General features: G+C 36.9%; 1 protein-coding gene across 10 annotated transcripts in view; it reads right to left on the bottom strand.

Annotated features, from left to right (window-relative positions):
- Positions 1-23,818, bottom strand: part of STAG1 (STAG1 cohesin complex component) — a 187,481-nt gene that overhangs the window by 106,877 nt on the left and 56,786 nt on the right. For 7 of the 10 annotated variants that reach the window (XM_083848713.1, XM_083848712.1, XM_083848709.1 and 4 more), the window contains one exon: positions 10,602-10,698. The exons of 1 other annotated variant lie outside the window; for it this stretch is intronic. In XM_083848713.1, coding sequence (XP_083704839.1) covers positions 10,602-10,698 — 97 coding nt within the window. Of the gene's footprint in view, positions 1-10,601; positions 10,699-11,225; positions 11,285-16,373; positions 16,659-23,818 lie in introns of those variants that run through there. 2 more of the 10 variants (XM_083848717.1, XM_083848718.1) reach the window with 2 other exon arrangements.

The following is a 23,818-nucleotide window of genomic DNA, read 5'->3' as shown; positions in this document are numbered from 1 at the left end:
ACATTTAATAATCCACTGACAGTTTCAGAGACCAAAATTGACATGTCACATGATCCTTGAGGCTGATTTACAGAAGCAGTTAGGATGACACAGGATTCAATGCCTTTTGGGGTTGTAAAATAGTCTGAAGGGAATTTGAGGACTTGGGTTGAGTTCACTTCAAACAAAAGTCGGATGAGCAATATCCTTGGTACCAAAGGAGCTCCCTACATACACACTGTCGTACACACGCTCACTTAGTACAGTATGAATTCAATTCACATAAACTCCAGTTGTAAAGATTCTCAGTTTCTTTGGGATCATAACTTAACAAACAAAAAGGGAATCAATAAAACCAGCTCTAACTGGAAGAAATAAATCAAGTTGTTACGGGGATCTGTGGAAATGTATCTTGCTTGGTGTGCTAAATCTTTCCCTTTTTAGTCTCCACCATCAGGAAAAAAATAGCTAAAAGGCAACCAGTAAGAACACAGGAATAACAGCAATCTTCGGTTAAGCTCCGAAGATGCTCTTCTTGAATATATCCTCCTCTTCTTCATCAATGAGCAAAGAGTCACCCTAACTGGCTAATTAATTAAAATGACTTGAAAACTGCAAGATGAAAACAGTGGGCAAAAATGGCTTGAATCAACAAACAGAAACCTGCCACACACTCAGGTCACCACAATTTAAAGTGCCACTACCGCCACAAAATCTGCAAAACTATTCTCAGCTAAACTATTTAGAAAAGAAGTATTTTTTTCCATCATCAAATAGATGTGTAATCAATAATAGTTCTCAATTTAATAAAAGAAAGGCTACTTAGCAGCGCTGTTAGGTCCCTCAGAAATCTCCTCATTATTCAATAACATAATTAAAGGCACTCCACGTATTCCCATTTCCCTATATAAACCATGTGATGTACTTACTAATAAGCTTTAGTCTCCCAAAATGAAAATTTAGCCCTTTCTTTTAATAGATGGCCATATACTAATTTTCTTAACAGCTTTCGTGCACACCTGCTTTTCCACATTACTTTGTTCTTATGCTTAAGGGATGCCAGTACGCTAAAACAATGTGGCTTTCTTTTATAGAACGTAGTACCTTCCACTTTCTATCTTATTTCATTCATTAATTTTATTGTTATCCACCTGCCTGAGCTCTAAAGTATTACTCCTACTTCTGTCCCCAGAGACAAATTAAACCTATGTAAAACTCCAGTCTGTCGTCTCTCTGGAAGAATAACTGAAGACTACATAATTTTCTGGTAGTTTCATGATATTATTCCAAAATTGTTTCTAAGTCTAGGAGCGTGATCTGATCAGTTTTTGATTCTGACTTCATTAGTTTACTTCATGATCTCCTTTTTCAAGATTTGCGATTCTACTTTCCAAACAACTTTTAGTACATCAAAGATCAGTTGTTTTTGTTGTTTGAGGTAGGGCTGGTTCTGTATTTTGTTGTATCTGATTCTACATCTGGATGATACAAAAACCTTTGGTAAGAGGTGCTTTGTGGTGATCCAATTTACTGCCTTGCATAGTTGTGTAAACAGAAGCCCAATTCAATCTCCAAAATAAAACTGTTTGAGGTGCAGGTGACTATTTGATTACAAAAATAATCACAATTACCCAGGCAGAAATTTCAAGAAAATCACTTTATAATGTCAATGCCTTTTTTAAAAATAATGTCATTCTTTAGCAGTATTTTAGAAAAGTATGACCTCTAACTCTTGTCATAGAGCTTCCTGCATTACTTCACAGTTCAATTCATATAGCTGGCTATATATTCTTCATCCAGAGACTGTACTGGGAATAAACAAGATCAATAGCAAATGCATTACTGTCATACTAAATTAAATCTGAAGCAGAACCTGCTTTAATGGGTTAATCCCTTGAGAATTGTGGGATCTGATAATCTCTTGACTGTAATAAAAGGTTATTTCTAATACCATTATTGGCTATATCTACATATGGTCAACAAGAACAACAATATTACGACCTATATAATTAAATATATATACAGTAAGTTTTCATTCCAAAAAGTGGCAAAAATTTCTAGGCCCTTTTTCCATGATCTTGCTTTCCTAAGTCACAGCATTTTACAAGCAATCTAGATTCATTTCAAGAATGAATGAATAAATCAAATAAATAGTAGGGACTGTGGTAAATCTGACGACTATATGAAAGGTATTTCGAAAGATCATGTTATGACTTTGTAGAGGTTTACTTCCACAACAGATGGTGCCTATTAAACTCAGCAGACTACTTCTGAGAGAAAAGACTTTCTCAACAGTCAAAGGTGTTTTAACCTTGTAACTGTAGAGTTCATCCCTTTATGAAATCAGGCAGTTTCAAACTGAAATACCAATGCTACAGATGGCAAATATGAATACCAGCTTCATTTAAGCCGATGATGTTAACTGAAAGAGAAGCCAAACATTTCTACTTATGCACCCACTTCTCAGTTGATGAGTTATCCAAAAACTGGGTTCAGCTTGGCTTACTTAAGCAAAAATACAGAGTACTGGAAAGGTTGCTCCTAACCTCTTTTTGCAAGATTTTATGGTACTTTTGTGCAACACCCTGTTCCACCCTTCCAGGTATCCCAGAAATTTGTACCATGCTTCTTGCTTGAGGCAAAAAAAGGAAAAGAAGAGAACATGGAGGTAAAGGCCATATATACCAGTGTGCCCTGTAACAGATTTGATCCTGACAGTACCATGAAATGTCCTAACTTCCAGTTAAAAGGAGGCGAAAAATTTTAAGGCTCGTCTGGTCATAGTTCAGGCTGAAGAAGACTGAGGCTGAAGGCTGATGTAAATAGGGAATAAAGTAAGTAGTACTGGAATGTTAGAGTATTGTATCTGCTTCTGTAAGAGTCCGCTTTTTATTCTTTCCAATTCTGATGCACCTTCTTTGAAACTGTAGCTGCTCTTTTTCTTCTATATCCAGCTACTATTGAATCCTTGCAGATTAAGGTAATACTGGGTTTAACAACTTTCTTTGTGCCGGAGAATAAGGCTGTTTCATTAGAATGCAGACCTTCTTAATCATCCCTGACTTTCTCTTCAAAAGTAATAACTGAAGTGTGTACTAGCACTATACATAATAAACTAAGTATGGCTTCCTTAAAGTAAAAGAGAGAGAACCACAACTACAGTGTTACCTGAAAAAAAAAGTCATTTTTAGAATTTAATTCCTACTCCTAGTGTGGAAAATCTGACTAACACCAGCAGAATTTGTATGTTTGGAAAGGCAAGAGAGGCAAAAAGTCATTGTATCTGTAACCTAGTTAGAAAGCACTAAGATCTAGTGGTATTTGATGGCTTTTTATAATTAGTTTCTGTCTTCACAGAAAGTACATTTTAAGTCATCTAAAAAAAAATTCTAGCAAACGTATCTAATGCATAGGTAAAGATGAACTCATAGGCAGGCATAATCTGCCCATAAGTCTTAGAGCAGTACTGTCAAAAAAACCCACCAAACTGATGTTTTCCCTTATCTGTTTAGTACAGAGGGGTTCCTCCTACAACAAGTTATATTACATAAAAAACAAACCAAGCATAACTAAAGAGGAAATTATACAGATATGACCTGTAACACAACTATTCTGAAACCTTAACACCAAGGGGTATTTATCGGTCTTCTCTTTTCAAATAATTGTAGCACTAAAGCATCATGATAGACCTGATAGGAACTTCTCAAATAGTGTCTTTACAGTCACATGGGTAGTACCATTTTCCTGATTGATATGTATGTAATTAACTGAACACACTGGAAAACAAGTGGTAATATGTGAAAGCCTTACACAATTTATCTTCAATGAGCAGTCCCAAAAATGATGTTACAAGCTATGAATTCACTAAGTAGTACACAGAAGAAGAACACAAACTTTGTTCCATGCTTACAAGTGCTTTCATTTTTAGCAGAGATTTGAACATATGATACAGCACCAGCAGTGCAGACCTTGCTTTTATTCACTATAAATTCAAAGGTAGCTTGCCTTTCCTTATGCATTTGGCTGCTCTAAAACATTCCGGTATTGCTAGTCCTGTCAATTAATTGAATACATTTGTTTTACATAAATTAAAATTTTAAATTCATTCACATTAATAAAACATTTAATATCTGATTTTAAGTCCACTTATTTTTGGTTGTACTTGATATACAAATAGTTCAATGTATTCATGGAGAAAGTAATAAAAAAAATGTAAATGTTTGTTTTAAATTACTATTGCTCCTGTTACCAATTCCAAGGGAAAACTCTTGGACTGAAGTCAGAGGTCAAAACAGCAGGTATTTCATTCAGCAATTTATGAAACCACAGCATGCCCTTCATTCATGTCCGCTGTACTGCAGAGTCAGCAGATTTCTGCAGTTTTTTCTACTGGTTTCTGAAAGCAGTAGGATGCACCTTTTAGGAAAAAGAGGCCATCAGCTCACAGGTGTTTATAAGATTGTGATGTACTATTTCAAACCTTTTCCATACTCTCAAGTCTGAATTCTTTTATTTTTAATTTTTCAAGGCTTCTAGAAAAGTCAGAAAGCTGGAAAGCTTAAAAACAAACAAACCCACAAAGCAGAGTTTTGTAGCTATTCTTCCCACAGGCAAATTCTGAAGAGCTAAAGAGTAGAAAAAGATAGGAAGAAGTACATGAGATGAAAGTATAGAGGCCATTCTGCGGAAAACAGAAGGAAAGATGGAAAAGTTTTCTGATTTAAAAGCCATTGACACGAAAGCTTGAGCTTCAAGAAATTTAACAAAAAGAATACATACGCAAATTTTCACAAAAATTCACTTTGGACATAACCATATTACTTGTCAAATGTTTGATATGACAACTTTATCTATCTTCACTTAAAGAACTGAACTGATGAAACATTTAATGCAGCTCTGGTAACCTAATTTATTTTCCACCCAAGCCAGTTAATATTCTGCATCTTATTTTCACTTTGAACGTTGTAAGCTTTCACTTCAAAATAAACACGTTGTAAAAATGACCTCGAGGCTCAGAATCAAGAAGTAGAAAGTTCAGATCTGGTTTATCTTCATCACATGTGAAATTAAAAAGAAAATTGAGTTATTTCTATCCTTCAGTCTTACCTGCCAATTTCTGAATGTGGTTAGCGGTATCTTTTTAATACCTCATAGAGGTATTGGGGATGTATATTTATTTCTGTACACTATGCATACAGAATATTTTATAAAACCTTGACATTACTAGGACTTAAATCATGTACAGGTACGCATCGTTTTTTTTTTAATGTGCACTAGTCATTTACTTTGCAAATTCTCCCCTATACTCACACACTAAAAAGGGGTTTTACTGAACAAACTGAGAAAGTGCGTTTTATGCTTTATACCCATAATAAAAATGTGAACTCCAACACAATCAATAACTTCATTTTCTAAGTTGTTAAAAATATTAAATATGTTCAGGCTACCAGTTACTTAATAATACATGAATGACTGAAGAGGAAGCATTTTACCACATACATAAGCCAGCAACATTTCTCTCAAACAATTTTGCAGTTCCTTATGTAAGGACCATTTGCAGGAAATTACGTTTATCATTCAGTCTTCTTTCAGTGCTCAATAGCATTCATCTGTAAGAATAATATCATTCCACTGACCACAAACAAAACTGTGTTCAAGTAACCAATAAATGACTGTCCTTTTTAAACCAAAACATGATTATATTTACAACATTATTATCCTATTAAAATATTATTAATCAAAGTAAATAATGCTATTTCCTCACTAATTTGCTTTCTGAAATCCTGCCCAACAGCAAAGCAAGCAGTTGTTTGTTCATTTCTTTTGCCAATCATACAATGGCCACTTCACAGTGCTTTTTCCTGGTTTTAGCCTTCAATTTCCTCAGGTAAAACACAAATCTATTAGCTTGCTCCATGTCCTTAATTAAGGGCACAGAACATTAATAAAAATCAAAATGAGCATGCATCTCGTGTTCAAACAAGCTAGCTCATAAATCCCGCGCTTGTTGACTCTGTCTGTACCATTTGACCACAGAATTTTTCAGAACTTCTTACCAGAATGTGTCAGGAACAGCTAGAGATTCAAAGCTCAAGCTGAAAGAGTGTGGATCCCTAACTACCCGATTCACAAGGAAAATGTCAATAAAAAACATTCAGCTTCAATATTGTGCACAAAGTTCTTACGCAGATTCCTGCTTACTTGCAATTAAAAAAATAACACTAAACAACAGCAGCAGTAATGGCTGACTGATGGCAGTTTGAATATTTATTCATTAACATTTAATTCCTCAAAACAAACAAACAACAACAAAAAATAATAGTGAAGATTTTGAGGTGGAACATGACACATGAGAAAATCTTCATGTAAAGGGAATCCACCCATTTCCTTGACCAACAGTACTACTCCTAAAATCAACTTAAGCGTGCCATATCACAAACTTTCTAAGGGAGAGCCCTTTAAAATCCAGAGAAGGCTATAAGGCTAAGAATTTAACCGTGAGGAAGTTTCACCAATTTTGTTTCTCCTGTAACTTGTTTCTTAAAGCTGTCCAATACAGGGCAAGGCTAGCAGAAGATGCAGAGCTCAAAGCACTTCTGAAAATCCTCTTAAGAAGTTACAGGTTTCTGGCTTACCTATCAGAAAAGAAATGAGAGGAAAGCGAGAGAAAGAATGGGAATGATTTCACTGTGTACTTGAAGTACTTAAGTAGTTCTCTTCAACATGTGAGAGACCCCTTTCCCCTGCAAAAGAAAGCTTATTTTCTTACATGAACTCGATAGGTTGGTTTGTCCTTCACAGCTTAAGAGGCTGTTTCAACCACTAATTGCTTCTGGTTAGGAGAAAAAATATATTTATTCCACAAGCATGGCTCTCAGCCTTTAAAATCCAGAAAGGTCAGAGTGCTTGTGGAGTTTTCTGTTTGTTTTATATCAATAACAGAAGGCAAAAGCAGACAGTAATGCAGATCCCCAAAGCAGCTCTAAATGCATGGAGTTCCAGAAATGGAAACAGCCTGGTTGTCATAGCAGCAGAGCATGATACCTGAGCTAATTACTCAGGCTGAGAGGCACAGCTAATTAGCCCAGATGCAGCATCATACTGACACAGTTATAATGCTTCTGGGACCTGGGCACGCATATTGCTGATTAGACATTTCAGCTTGCTTGCAACTAGCTCAGAGATCTAAGCACACTACGCTGTGCTTTATGCAAGTATTCAAAAAAAAAAATCCTTCAAATAAGAAAGCAATGGAACAGAGTGCCAAAAAAAAATCACAGAAAACTGAACACTGATCAGCAAATTGTCTGCAAGAGAGGAGGATGCCTGTATCCGCACTGCTACAAGCCAAGCTACAAAATTTGAAATGGAAAACTCAGTCATATGGATACACTTTCTCCTTCCAGCCAAGTGAAAGTTAATTAAAAAATCCATTTATCATTATGACAGCCTAAATTCAAGAAAGTTCCCTGTTCACTAAAAATACAAAACCCTAAATTTATTTTCTGGCAGACAAAGAAGGCGGCAAATACAACAACACCTTTATGGATTGTGAATACTCTGAAAAATACCTCCTACTAAACAAACAAACCTTTTTCCTGTGATGGTAAACAGCATTTATTTGCTCTTTTTCCAAAAATAAAAGCTATTTTAAAACTGAACACTAACTTTTTAACCTTTCTAAGGTACCATCTAATACAAGATCCTCCTTCTAGGAAATGCAATGCATTTTAAAATGGTACGAAACAAACAAAACATAATCTATTTTTAGTCAGTTTACCAGCCCTTGTCAGCCATTCTCTCAGAGAAACACCATGTCACATCACAAAGAAAACTACAATAAACTGTGAAAGGCAGATATTCTCAAAGAACAAAAAAAGGCAGGATAAAGGAAAATTTAACTCTTTTCACTTTTTTTTTTTTTGGTAATCAAAGAAAGATCAAATCTTAGAATACATGAAAGGTAACTGAAGTCATGCTAAAAATAAATCTCTTGTGTTTTAATTGTCATTGTATGAGCCAGAACACATTACATAGAGAGTAACTAATTAAATACTCAGAAGAGCTGACAAAGGACAGACAGATGCTTGAATATCTGGTTAATATTTATTCAAAGTTGCACAGTTCTTGTACGTTAACCTGCAAAATACATAAATTTTCCATTTTAAAATACTTTATGTAACATGCCTGCTTATTTATATTTACAACAGATCACTTCTAATTTCAGGAAAATCTCTAAGCAAAACCGGAGGATGCTAAGAGGCTCATTCAAGTGTATGCGCTGCCCAATAGAATGGGATAAATACATAAAGATCTGTATTTCTCTAAATATAAAGATATTTTTGTCAGGGTCAATACTATTGCTAAATAAAGCTATTAAGTTTTGTGCCTAAAATATCTAATTGAAGTCAGAAAATAGGCACAGGCTCTTTACCTTTTTACAACTGTTGCAAGAAATGTCAAGCTAAGTGCATTTTACATAGATTTAGATATCAAATGCTTCTAAGCACTATCAAAGCACTAGATTTATCAAACCTAGCATCACTTTCAAAATTCCCTGAGGAATTTTATCTGTGATATATTAGAGCATATAATCTTGCCATGAAAAATAAACTTTGGTCTTCCTCACAAAACAGAGGAAATCCCCAAATTTCCATACCTCATTTTAATTAAGGATAGCTTATTATGCATTTCACCCTATCCTCTCTCTTCTGAAAAAGCTTTTACTTATTCTAGTGAGCATGCATGTTTACTAGAATGGGAAGGGGAAAAGCCACAACTGTGAACAGAAACGAACAGAGCTGTTTGCCAGGATTTTAACCCTGATAACAGCTGTGACCATACTCACTGCAAAAATTCCATCACAAAAATAAATCCCTCAAAACACGCTGTAAAGTCAAGGGACAAGTCATTTTTGCTTTCTTTTTCCTATCATTGCTGTTTAGAATCGGAGGACCACTAACATGAGCTCGGCAGAGAGATACTCCTGTGGGTGCAAAACAGAATACTGAAAACAGATAGAAAGTCACTATAAAAAAATGAAACAAATAAACAAAAACCACAACAAAACATAAAACTACCACCAAGAAAAAAAGTAAACGACATCAGCCACTTAAAATGCTGTGCTTTGTAGCCAATAATGGAAAGCTTTTCTGGGAAGCAATGGCTCCAATAGCAAGCATATGGTTGACAGTTGGCATTCAGCCTGTGTCAACCAGAAACAAAGTTAAAAAATATGATTCTTTTGAGATTTTAAGAGTGCTGCTTTCTCCAACAAGGAGAAAGAAAGGAAGTAGAAAGTACAGGAGAACAGCAAGGGAATGAAGATATACTTATGACATGACTACACCAAAAGCTTCCATTAAGAATAAAAACATATGGCCATGGATCCCCTTTGGTTTAATGCTGCCCAAATTCTTGAAAAGACGTTTCTTTTTTTTTTTTTTCATGTACACCTTTAAAAGTGTTAAAAAAGGGCGAACAGAATGCAACCATCTTCACACAAGCTGCAAAACAAGTCTGAAAAATATTTTAGGTAATCTGTGTGAACAGTATAGACATTGACAGAGGTTGGTAACATAAACCCTAAGCTTTAGCCCTTTCACAGAATGCTTCCACAGTTCCAGTCTTTCCTATAATCCATAAAATAAGTTTCTTTCCCTAAGCTACAAAAAAAGGCTTGCTGAAGCTACTACTGACGGCTTATATTTCTTTTTCTCTGATGCTTTTAACTGTACATGGGACTTCTCCTTATAGTTAAGAAAGAAGAAAAGGGACTTGTACCCAAATCATTTGATGGTCTAACGGTGTATTTGCACATCAGTTACAAAATGGGTAAAAAGCATTTTTGAATTATAGGTTATTTTCAATTATACTCAAAGCAAATTATAGGAAGCATCAGGAAACAAACAACAGTTTGGTTCTGGATGCTACAGAGGGAGTAGAGCTTTGTTTCTCTCTGTTTTCAAGGTTAACTGTAAAAAAACAACACATGAAAAACTCGTTAGAAAGCACAATGTGGCAAAGGAATGCTAGAAATACTGCCCCATTCCAGGTAATGGAGGCTGATTAAATAGGGTATAAAAGACTGTCTACGCCGCTGACTTGATAAAGTATTGCAGAGGAAGAAGTAAGATTGGTGCTTTATCCAAAAAAATCTTCTCTTGCTAATTGAAGGCAACTGAAGCTTGACTCCCTCCTCTTCAGATGAAAAAAATCTTGTTTTCCTAGAGAGAGAGGAATAAAAAAGCAGTTGAAGCATAGCTACACCTACTAATTCTCATAATAAGAAAATATTTGGGAAGAAAGAGAAAGGGGAAGTAAAGATACGCCTACCTTGATTAACAGATCTTTGGTCTCCTTTTGCTGACGAGAAGAGTATCTCTGGGAGGATTTGTACACTTTAGGATGATGGCAGGAAAGTGAGAAAAAGAAAGGGTATGCCCTTGACAAACAAGCTTTAAATAAAATTATTCCTGAATGCAGACAATATTTCTATACCAACCATGCATATGAGGAGTACCAAGCCACGTGCCTCCCACATCTTTACCAGCATTTGCACTAACGCACGTTTGTATGACTGTCAGATTTATTCTATACAACTTGTATCCAACGTTCTGTACCTCGACATCCTGAACACTGGATAAAGAAGTTGATTAAATCCAGAAGTGCTATGTCCCTGTCTTGTTTATATGATTCAATCCAGTCGTCCACCACAGACTGTCAAGAAAAAAAGAATACTTATCAGACACTCTTAAAAAGTGTTTTATTAAAGGCAATCACTATTCTTTTCAGAATATAATTTTATAACTGAGAATTTATTTTGCATAACTTGTGTGTGCAAATGCAGAAATCTATACACCTTCTTTTAAGGTGGAGACAGAACAAATACTGTTAGAGAACAGAACTGTATGCATTGTTTTCTGGTATTGTAATCGTATAAACACAGATTCAAATTCAAATCACTTTAATTTCTCAAAACTCGCAGTATTTATACAGTTTCACAGTTGTGTTGAAAAAACAAATACTATAATTCCATACAGAATGACCAACATACACTCCCAGAAAACTAATGAATAGAAACATTTTAGGATAAAAACTGAATTTACAATGCATAATGCACATCTCAGTATTTCTAAAGGTCTAAGCAGTATATCAATCATTCATAAACACTGTACATAGTTCAGGAAGACAGAATGCAATGAAGACTATTTTGTGAATACAAAACATATAGAAATTGGTCTTACAGTGTTTGGGAGTCAATAATTCACCCGAATCACTGTATATGAAGTGGAGTCGGTTTCAAACTGCACTCAGAACTATATATAGTCAGGAGATATTTTTATAATCACTGATAAGCAGGCGTAGCATGCAGTGATTATTATGAAGGATAGCAGGGAGGAGGACAGAAAGCAGACAGGTGTCAAGGTTTGTCATTTGTCATGTATTAATTTCTGGCGACACAGTACATGCTTCAGCGGCTTGATGAGAAATGGCACTAAATGAATTTTGCCAGTCAACATAAAAGTGCAATCACGTCACAGCATTGGAAAGAGTTAATGGCAGATGTACATCAGCCGAAAGGAATGTGGAGCCACACGGTGAATGGCAAAGCCTGTAGCTGCTTCCCATACAGACACATTCTGACTCTCGAACCCTGTCAGTGCCAGGGGGACGGACCCAGGATTTTTAAAACTCCTGATGTTAGTACAATGGAGCAATGAGGACAAAGCAAACAAAGTAACTGTGGAAGTGCTTTAAGAACTGTTCTAGAAGAGCAAGAGGGTTTGATGAGGTCCCTCTTCAGCCCGATTCACACTTAAGGAATACAAGTATGACCTCTTTCCATGTCACTAACGTACAGCAATAGTAAACCTCTCTATTTGGACCTCCTCAATTACATACACAATAAAGGTAATGAATTGTACATATTTAATGTAACCAAATAGTATATTTTACTTATTTTATTAGGAGAAAAAAAATCTTTACCATTCCATGTATGTGATAGCATTCATTAAGAGAAGCTTGATTAGCCTGACTATACTATTGGAACACACCTTGCAAATGGATTATTTGATTTTTGAGAGTTCAGGTTTATAATGCATTTCTATAAAATTAAATTTAAAAATCCTAATCCCCCTCAATCAGCTTCTCAAGCAAGCTGGAAAAAGAATGAATAGGAAGGTCAGAATTCAAATAATTCAACCTCTTGGAAAAATTTTGCCTCTTTCTGAACTGGCAGACATAAGGATAGCTTCTGGAAACATCCCTCTGCAGTTGCCAGCTTATCCAGATGAAATCTCCCGATTGCCAGTAGGACCTCAGCAAGTGTTTGGAAGAGGGAAGCAGAAAGAAAACAGTTTTGTACATACTAGGAACGACAGCCTCTGTGAAATGAGCCAACACGCTCCATCTTTAACAAAGGTCACTATACTTGTTCCTAACCCAAGTCAGGATGAGACTATCAGCATTCTCATGTTGTTCAACAACAAGCATGAATCTCTACACATTCAAGGTACCAAAAAAAATAAGTTTTTAGAGGTTTTGTCTACGAATACACTCGCATGCACAGTAGGAGAAGAAACCTTACAAAACACTGTCCATCTGCTACTTAGAAGAAATCAAAAAGAAAGTCTTGGCCTCAAATTAATCTTGTTGAGAAAACATAAAGCAGTAGCACAAAACTGACTATCCAGAATGCTTCGCTATTTTTTCATCACGAATTTAGCCCTCTTCCTGTCAGTATCAATCATTCATCGAATTCACCACAGCACATAAAACCAAACTTAACCAAATGTAAAAATTATTTACTAAAACAAATATTGACAAAGCTTAACGACCAGCCTGCTGGTGTACTGACAACTTAAAACATTTGTTTGAACAGCTTTATTAGTGTAGATATCAGAGCAACATACAATTGCCAGCAGCAAATTTTTTCACTCTAAAAACCAGCAGCTGTGCTGGGTCAGACCACAGGTTGTCCCGCCCCACAGAGCTTCATGTAGGGAAAAACATAATAGGGCAAGAATATACCGATACTTCCCAGTTACTCTCCCAGACTCTTAATTTGCAGCTCAGAAGCTTCCTGAGCGTGAATATGGTTCAACAGACGTTATATTTCCTTTCATGAATGTGTCTGTGAGCCAGAAAATGTTACCATCTACAGCATCTTGTAGCAGTATGTCTCAAGGGTTAAATACTCACTGCAAAAAAAGTGCAACTTTTGTTTTAAACTTGCCAATAGCTAGTTCTATCTGATGCTACCTAATTCTTAAGGAAGAAGAGAACACAAACCTCCAGCACCTATTTCCATTTTCCATGTTTCCACCATATTCTCCACTTCGCATCTCTCAGGCAGAAGAATCCTACTCTGTGCCGTTGTGGCTTGCACAGAAATACTTTCATGTCCTTATCTTTGTTCATCCTTGTCACACATCTCTTAACATTTTCTAATAATTTCTAAATAAGTTTATTATATTCTTCAAGCCTGGAAAATCTCAAATGTTTTTTCTAGTAACTAGTTCTGTTTTTAGTAACTAGTTCTCAGCCAGTGTCTATGCTCTACCTATAGACTTGTTTCACATAAAGCACTCCTTGTAGAAGTAAGGCTAGCCTGAGAGATTCCTTTCCAAATTCAGTTTTGCTCCTGTTTCTTGCTACAACATTCTGCCCCTTCAGCTACAGCACTGCAAATGATTCTGGTCTGTGCTATAAATTATGTCAATGGACCCATCTGGATTTAAAAGAGGAGGATCAGAGGGAAGACCTGTACGAAGATCTTTCCATTTTGATTCTTCTTTTAAGCAGTTATTTAATTGCCTTCTGCAGTACTACCTCAAAACCAGAGCATTAGTTCAGCTCATCTACCTTCTGCTATTTTTTGGTCTCTTTATATACAAAGAATTTGTGAGGGACATGCTATGTCCTTGAGCAAGAAGCGTCCACTCCATCCTGCCTAGTACAGTACTTGTTTTTTCAAGCCAGAACCCCGATGCAGTTCACAGAAGAACGAAGTCAAGCAGCTGATCTCAAGACTTGCGGACCGGACCTGAGGCACTGCAGAGTGTTTAGCACCAGCAGCAGATAAAAACAGCAAAACCAGAGTGAAGGTTTGGAGCAGGGACAGCAGGCAAAGACTGCCTCCTGTATTGTCTGCACCTAATAGAGGATTGACAGAAAGTTTTAGCTAACATTTTTAATATTTGGGTACGATTCATCTCACCTAGCTTTACACGCATAGCCCACATAGTCACAGCCAGCCAGTCGCTCCCTTTGTACTGAACAGCCTATGTGTGCTATACATACACGCACATATATAGGCAATATTCAGTGGAGTTGACAGCGTACTTCATCTGTGCAGAGCACGTCTGCACTGCGAGGTAAGGTAACTCCTGCCTAAACCTGCTCGTGATTACACCAGGTAGAATCCACTGCATCTCAGGGGGGACGAGGGTGACAAGGCACAGAGGCACCCAACCTGTGGGCATCACCACCCAACCACACAAATCCCATTTGCTAACCCCTAAACACGAGGGGGGGATTTTCAGTGTATCAAAATCAAAGTAACACCCACACATCTACAGAATTCAACCTCTCATGCACATTTGGCATGCTTGTTGGTAATTTTTTAAAAAGAGATTACAGTTTAAGGCAACAGGAGATAATGAAGCCAGACTACATATGCTACAACAGTTGGAACTTAATCAAACTGTTAACTTTTGATGCAACAGAAAAGAGCTATAAAAACTGAAAACATTAGGATGAAAAAATAAAAAGATAGCCATCAGACCAAAAATAGAGACAAATATCAACTGAACCAAAAATCCAACAGTAATCCAAAAACCAGGAAAAAGGCCGAATATGAGAGAAAAAGAAATCAGGCAGGCAACAGTAGAGCAAAGGGTGCAGTGAGGAATCATTGCCAGAAAAGGACAATTTTGCATAAAATTGGATAGAGGAAAAGACTCCTGTTAAAAACAAAGGTATCTAGCCAACAACCCACAGGTTACTACAAACCCTTCCAGATGATTTCATCTTGTGAGCACCCTCCTTCCAGTTACCCCATGTTCAAGAGCTTCTCAGGCACAAGCAAGCAGCAAACTCCCTTAATAATTCTCCCAGCAGTGGCCCACATTTGGTCACCATCCTGCCCTGGTCCCTCCCTGTCATCTGTCCCAAATGCAGGATGGACACTGCGGTGAAGGCACATGTAGTGACAGGAGGAGGAAAGGACCTTTGGAAAGGAGAGAGCTACAAGCCAGCTCCATCCGGAAGAATTAATCCCAATGAGAGGCTTCTCGCCTACTGCTGCAAAATGCTTCTGGAAGATGGCACGCTTCGATTGCACAAGTTGTTCTCGTGGTGCCGGTCTGCTGCCAGATGTTTCTACCTTCAGATGCAGTAGGGAGCATGGATCTATCATATGGAAATAGGCACTTCACATGCTCTGCATGACAGAGGCGATAAATTCAGCATTCCTAGGAAGCACGTGCTGCAGTATTCTGCCCAGGTGCAGGAAACCAGCACTTTCAGGATTCACCAAATTCAGTGAGTGTGCACAGGGGAAGGGCCCCGACAAGGTTATGAAGTACAACAAATGAGAAATTACATGAGCTTCTCATCGTCATTACCAGCTTGAAGTAAGGCAAGGAGTATTGTAACTAAATTTTAAGAAAAGTCAAAAACTATCTAGCTCGATTACAGAGATGAAAATTACTCCAGTAACACACCCACGACTCCCTCTCACTCCCTGCTCAGAAAAGAAAAAAGAAAGCAGCTACATATATATATGGACACACATACATATATACATGCATGTACATCTATATAAGCTATAGATAAACATATATATACAGAGATGCACCACATCTCTTAGTCAGTCATTGTGACAAGCCCGTACAACTACATTCTACATAAATGACATTCAGTATTTTTTCAAATTTGAAAAATGCTTCTATTCTTATGAGAATTAAGTGAAAAATCAAGATCTTCTGCAAATGACAGATGACAGATAGTACAAATACGTAGTCAGCACAGAGATTTTCAAAAGCCCGTAACAGCTTTCAAGAGAATCTCGCAGAAATTTACTCTGCAATGACTCTGCTTCAAAAACTACCATGTAGCACAGTTGGAAGACAAAATCTAACATGCCTAATAGGCAAGAAATGAGAAGCTTAAAGAAAGTTAAGGAAGTAGCAAAATAGATCCACAGTCTGAATAAACAGCTTAAAACCAATCATGGAAACTTTACAGATATACTGACCTTCACATCTCAAGTCTGATAAAAGATAAATCAGAATTTTTTTTAGTATTGAAGAGAAATAGCAGCCTGAATTGCCAGTAAAAGCAGAAGTCTGATGCAATGAATGAAATAATGAAACTAGTTATCTTGTTACCTCCTGGAGGCTTTTCAGCTATGAATCCATTTCATATTCCTTCAGTGCAAGAACATTACTACAGTGCTGGAGGAACCACAGGGACTAACTGCAGATGATACTTTGCCAGCTCATGTAAATTAGCACAGTCTCGCTAAATATTAATGAAAGTTCATTTCATAAAGCTATTTCACAATTTAAATTAAGTAACAATTTGGCAGCAGTGCTACTAAAACAAAGTAAAAACAAATGACACTATATGTTGAAGTGTAAGATCTGAGTCAACTGTAAACTACGGCAAATCGAGGCTAAGGAACATTTAAATAATTTGCCGTTTCATACAACTGATCATGGACATGCTTCACTTACAGTGAAAACAACAGACAAAAAATGACTGGGATGGGCGCACAGTGTGTTTATATAAAAGTTACCAAAAAAAATCAAAATAAAAGTATATAAGGCATACTAATGTCTTCTGCCAATATGAAATTTGAAGCTTACTGAAACAAGAAAGGAAAGCACAGGGAAATAAAAAATTTCCACTATCTGTATAAAGAGCACCCTGAAGAGAAGATAAAAGCTAAAAAATGTGCTTTAACAGGTGGTGAGAATAACTTAGAGAACAGTGAAAATAAGAACATAAGGTAAGAAATGGAAGTAGCAAAAGACTTGTAATGCTCCGTGTAAAATTCTTTAAGTTCATTTACGCAGGGTTTTGTGTTTTTTTTAATAACACAAATCTTTTAAGGTCAAATTTTGTGAAGACTGAGGTAATCACACAGACAGTTACCGGGGAGAAGGTAGTCCCTAGCGTGTACAAGTATACACAATTTCACGTTCTGCATTAGACCTCAAGATGACTGGTAGCATTCCAAATTGCAGACAGCAAGTATAATATACACCCAATGAAAAAACTAATATAAGGTTAATAAAACAGAACTGTAGATTGAAAAGCTGCAATTTATCCTTTTTCCTCTAAAGATGGTCATTTTAATTTATGAGAGTTCATGCTTTGCTAACTCCTAGCGAGCATTTTCTGAAAATGATTCTTTATTGTAAATCTTACTTTAATGTAACAGTACCTGTTTCTTGTTTCTCTTTTTCATAAGCAGAGAAAAGAAAATCTGCTTAATGCAGTGTCTATCTATATAGCTTTTTCTTTTTTTCCTGAAGCACAGGGTGGGAAGGAATAAAATCTTAAAATAATTTATTCCCAATAAAACTAAGAAATCCATGCTCTCCATACAGACCTATCTGTGTTTAGCATTTCACATAAATACTTACTTCTGTGCAGTAGAATGGGTATGAACTATCATTATGCAGGGAAATCACTGTAACACATTACATGGAAACATTTGGGTGAAAAAAAACTCACTTTGGAAAGATAAAAATATTTTGGAAAGATAAAAATATTTAGTTCTCAGAGTGCTACAATGGCATGATTTAAATGGCATTAGTCTTATGTGCATAAAACGTACTGGAAAAATTATCCTTGCAGATGGATTAAGATTGTAAGAACTACGGAGGAGAAGTACTCTTGTTGCAGCGCATCTGCAGTACTTAGAACTGCACTTCCTCACCCGAGTCCTCAGAAAAGATGTGGAATATGCAAACGCCTCATACCAAGTCTATTTCCTACAAGGGTACACATTTGGTGTTAGCTGCTGATCTCTCACAATTTACATACTACACAATTTCTTAAGGGTTGTGTCTGCTTAACTTGAGCCAATCACAGGCATGAATGGTTCTGAGAGGCTACAAAGCATAAAAAACAGTTACATACACTGTGCACGAGCTTTGAAAATCCTTAGGGAGTGCAGAAACAAAATCAGTTATACCAATAAGAGACCCATCAATTTATTAAAAGCCATACTTCAAATTCTTTTGCTAGCCTAATTTGGAAACAGTTCATGGATCACCCCAGATAATTCAAAAAATGATTCTATTTTGGATAGTAAAAAACTTCTCTGGCTTTAACCATAATGGGTATTTTCAGGCATAAATGTCTTCACATGCTGCACCACTGGCATACAAGCAGCATACCTTAGCAGTGAAATCATCAATTGTGAATTACACAAGGGAGAAGCAACAGAAAAACTCATTTGGTATTAAGGGAAGCCTCTTTAATTAATTCATGTTTTATCTGGTGGCTAAATTGTTGCTAGTATAACAATCATGAGAACGCATACCTAGTTTTGATTCTTCCTTTTAATCCAGTAGCATATAATAACCAAAAGCACAGCAAGATTAGGCTGCAGAAGAAATCCATCTAGCAATATCAAAACTAAATACTATTTCAAATTACAATAATACTTGCAGTTATTTTATCCTGTAAGCTTTACAGAATGTGTACTTAAAACTCCTGAGGAGTTTCTGAGACAGCTTAGTGAAATCCAAGGTCATTATTCATCCTTCAAGTCAGAGAACACAGCACTGTTAGAATTCAACAGAGCATAATTAAACTAAAAAATGCCTTCAACGTAAAAAATATGGATGATACTTTATATCATGTGTGTATACTATTACACCTTCAGCAAAGACCTTTACTGAAATAGCCAAGGTAGATGCAGACACACTATCCATTGAAGAGGACTTCTAGCAGGGAGAACAGACAAATTCAGGAAAAAGAAAGCCATTAAAGGCTACTGTTTATACAGAAACCATATTCACCCTGAGATACAAACAGACAGAGGTAGGGAGAACTCCTGAACTACATTTTACCTTCTTATCTACCCTCTTGCTTATCTGCCTTTGTCAGAGACAGGATATTGGACTTCTGGTATGATCCAGTTAGACCCAGCAGGCTTTAAATTTTGAGCTCGAGTAACAAGACATACATGTAAAACAATTCCTCCCATAGAAGGTAGCTACCGTCATGGTTATACAGTCACTTCAATCAAGAATAAGTCTGAGTTGCTGCCAGAGATGAGCTGAATCAGGGAGCTGATCCAGCTGAAAAAAAATCCATCAAAGTGTCACGTTCTAATTAAATTTATTTCTTGGTGTGACTACAAAACACACAAGAAAGGTGTAAAAAAACAACAGCTGTAGGTGTGAGAGAAGGTGGGACCAATCTGTTCAACAGCAGCCTTAGTTCATGCAAGATTAAAGCAGGCACATAACAATTCTTCTTAACTAGAACCACTGGGAGGACTAAGGAGCATAGAGATTATCTATATTGCATAATAATTATGTAATTAAAATAACCGTGTGATAAAATTCCGGGGAGTTGAGAAGTAAGCAAAGCAAAATCTAATCCATGCTGAAAGTGCTGGGAAGCAGCTGATTAAGCTGTGCAGTCAGTTGCCCTGCTGTCAGCCTCCTTCTCGGGGAGAAAGCACATCTGAGGAGCAGGCTGGCTCTGTGGGGTGGCGCTGGGGGCCTCTGCCTCGAGGCAGTGCCCCCTCCTGCTCCCCACTCAACAGCCGAGGTGCCTGCCACCACTAGCACCCTCTGCAGCGAGACCTGAGGGGGAAGGGTACGGTTCAGCCCTTTGATTCTCTGCAGCTGCTAAGGTTGGCCCACCCTAATTTGTACTTAAATGAAACTAAGATTATTATTACTAGAGAAAAAAGGGGTCGTAGAAGAATCTGTTGACTTAACACAGGAATGGGTGCAATTCCACAGCCTGACCTATGCAAGGAGGTAGTTTACAGACCACAGTGGTCTATTTCTGCCCCAAATGTTATGCATATCCAAAGCTATTTAAACAGTAGAGGATATGCCGTATTAACAAGATATATAAGCCACATCAGCTTTCTGGAAGAACTGATTACCTTACCTATCTTGTACAAGTCATCAAATCTAAAAGCGATAGGAGAAGATACTGGAGGTACTGGCAACTCCCATCAGAAAAGTATTTTGGATACAGATGTTGGTAACTGAACCTGATCTAAACCCAATACTTTAAATTAAAAGGAACTGGCAACCATGCAGTATGCTGCTAGTGCATACAGAACAACAACAAAAAAAGCACTGCTGAAAGCTGCGTCTGCTTTCCCTCTCTCTTACTATTTCCAACAGACCAAACATGTAATTGTAAGGGATGCATACCCTTTATTTTTGCAGGTATTGATTTTGAAGTCCACAGTCTGTAACAAAGGCAGGTGGATAAATGCTGAAAATCAGTATTATCTTGAAAGTACTGTTAACGTTTCAGAAATATTTTATATTAATATTAATGACACGTTTTAATCCTTTCAGATAAGCAACTGAATGGAAAGAAAAGGTCTCGTGATATTCCTCCTGCTCATGAAAGTTCATGCTCGTGAACTTTCTAGCCAGTGTGGTACCGTGAATGAGCGTCACAGTTAGCCAGCTTGAGCCCAGCAGGTGCGAGGAAGAAATAACGTGTGAGGAACTGAAACTAGGAAACCAAGAGAACTTCCTCATGGGACAGGGTAAGCTTATGCTGCTGCAAATGCAGCTGAACTTGAACAGGGAGGGCATCTCAAAGTACTCAAGCGTGCCTAGATGGGCAGACAAGAAGAGCGAGAATTGAGGTATATTCTTGACTTCTGGCGAGACAAAGAACTAGTAGCACAATGAAAAATTCCATTTCAATGTGCCAGAAATCTCTCTTTGGATACAGATCCTAAATGCACGTTGCCATATAATGGAGCCATATTTACTCTGAACCATGTCTAACTCTAAACCACGGTATCTTTTATTAGGTGAGCATAAGCAGAGGGTTCAAATATTTCAAAAATCAACATCTAAATTGACGTTTGCAGTTCACTGCAGATAAGGATGACTGGCTATGCACATAATACTGAGTAATCTCGGCATAGATCTGTTCAGGTTCAGGTATCAAATACCTTGTATGACTACTGATGATTATCTCCGATTTTCTGGGGGAGGCACAAATCTCCTTTGCACACAAGAAAGCAAAATGCTATTACGCTTGTTTTGACCAACACTAAAGTACAAACTTTATTACAGCTAATTGGACATAATTAACTCTCAAGAAATTTTCAGATTGAAGCCTAAACAAAATCTGCAACCACCACATGCTCTTTACTTCACTGCTGCCTTAACGCCAGGGTCAGAGACCAGTACAGAAGCGCCTACGAAGGCTTAAGCTACGAGTCAGCCTCTGCACTGGGGCTCAGCTGCAGGAGTGGAGATTCATCCATGCCCTTCATTCCCACCAGGGTAAGCTCAGGCAGTTCAGCACATGAGAAATGATGATACAGTCTGTTCTGCCTGCGGAAGTTTAGAGTGGGGAAATATACTGGATATAGCTGTGTCCATAAAAACATTCAAGGTGAAAAAAAGAGACAAATGACAAAAAGCAGAAAAGTGTCATGAATTCCCTAAGAAAGAAAAATGTGTGCCTAAAAAGCTCTGCAAACAATCTTGATAGACTAAAGAACTGTACCAGCAGAAAACAGGAAGGTAGGTTGGTCATATTGCACTACATACGGAGAGAGCTGCCAACAGAAAATCTTCCGAAGCAACTAACCACACAATAGGTTACAGAACAAATTTTTTAAAAGTGCCAACAATCCAATACTAGGTTAATGTGGGTACCAAACTGATTTACAGAGTTCAAGTAAGACTTAGCTTGGATACAACTAACACTTCACAACAGAAGCAAAAATTTACATGCAAAGAGCAGCTTTGAAGTTATGTGTACTTGAAAAACAAAATATTAACATTACTTTGTTTCCCTGGAAAAACCAAACTGCAGTAAGCCTGAAGGGAGGTAAATGAACCCTGCAATAAGAACCAGAATAGAGGACAAACTTAAAGAAATGAGAGTTGAATTCAGCTACAGGCTTCCATGAGCTGGCAATACAAAGACAGAAAAATCTAACAACTAAAATATATTCTGAGAGCATGCAGCTGGAGCAGACAGGTCAGGAATGAAAGCACATTAAGTAAAATTTCCACATAATCTCAAAATATATTAAATGAACTTTTCTGTTTTTCATTGCTGGAAACTTAAGAGCACTACAGAAAAAAGTAAGTTCATGTTACAGGGAAATAACTGAATATCAACAAAAAAGAGGTTCTAACAAATGCAAATATACGTAATTTATCTGAAAATTGGCAATACTGACAAAATTGCTAAAATTGGCCAGAAAAAATCTGCATCAAAACTATGAGTAAGAAAAATGCCAAGCATTCCTAATTGTTAAATAAAAATCCCTAAGCTAATAAGGAAAAAAAAAATATAAAGATGCTAATAAACTTGGTTTATAGAACCTTTGTTTCAATGTGGGATTATCATCCAGAAGTTCAAGTTAAAAATAATTTAATCACATTATAATTGCATCTTGCTTCCCACTACACAGATCTGTCAATCTCTTTATTTTTTATCAATAGTAAAACTTTTGAAGGTACACAAGTGGCACATACTCTTGAACTTAGGATTATGGTTCCTAAATATGGCCCTAAAAATGGGGCATTTATGCCCCAGGCCTTCAAATAGACTTGCCTACTCTTTTACTATTTGTTTACTTATTAGGAACGGCTTCCAACAAGCTATTTACTTCTTTCTCATCTGCGCAAGATGTAGGCTAAGAGCATTTTAAGCATGTGTGTGCATATGTATATACAGGGGTGTGTGTGTTTATGTATATATCTGTACACAAATAGTACTTTTTTCAAAACAATTCCTTTGAATTCAGTTCAATTTGAATTCCAAAGGTTTCTTACTACAAACATGCAGACTATTTCTTTTTAGAAATTCCTTTGTGGAAGACTTCTGTTGGCATCTCTTTTGAAATAGATGAAATGTATCAAAGTCAATTCCACACACGCACTCAGTCATCAAACATCAAAGCAATCACACATTCCTTCTCATTTGGCGCCTGCAAATATCAATAACTCTAAGACAAACATACTACGTAAAGCATAATATATGTTCGGTACCGCAGTAAAACCAGAAAATAGACTCCAGATGTTTCCTCAAATCCTGCCAAAAATAAAATTTGAAAATGTGTCGAAAACCAAGGAAAGTTGGAAAGCCCAACGTAAAACATGTAGGAAGAAGAGGCACAAAGAATCTGTAGCTTTGTTAGCAGTAAATTTGTTCTGTCTTCACCTACTAGATAAGAAGGGTCAATCCTGTGTAACTGTAAAAACAGCCACTATGAAGAACAAAAATACTGATATTTTCTTCCTATTTATTAGTACTTTAAAACTACATCTCAGATTTGAGGCTCAGAGAAAATATTCCATAGCTTGAACTCATGTGGAAGACTACATTAGTCCTAGGTTTTATGCTGCACCAAAAGTAACATTAAGAATGGTACTTTGCTCCTAATTTTCCTAATTTATAATTTTGCTCACGTCAGTTGGCACCACATAATCAAAACATACTAACTGATATTGTATGATTCTCTTTTGTTGAAATGCAAAGTAAAGGAAGTTTGCTTAAACAACCCTTCAGTAGGAACCACTGTTGGCTTTTAACTGCAATGGGTTATTGATATTCTGGGCCCATGTTTCTCCTCTGA

The sequence above is a fragment of the Anser anser genome (assembly GCF_964211835.1).
Source record: "Anser anser genome assembly, chromosome: 9".
Classification (NCBI taxonomy): Eukaryota; Metazoa; Chordata; class Aves; order Anseriformes; family Anatidae; genus Anser; species Anser anser.
The sequence above is the reverse complement of the archived record's forward strand: the minus strand, read 5'-3'. Positions and strand labels throughout refer to the sequence as shown.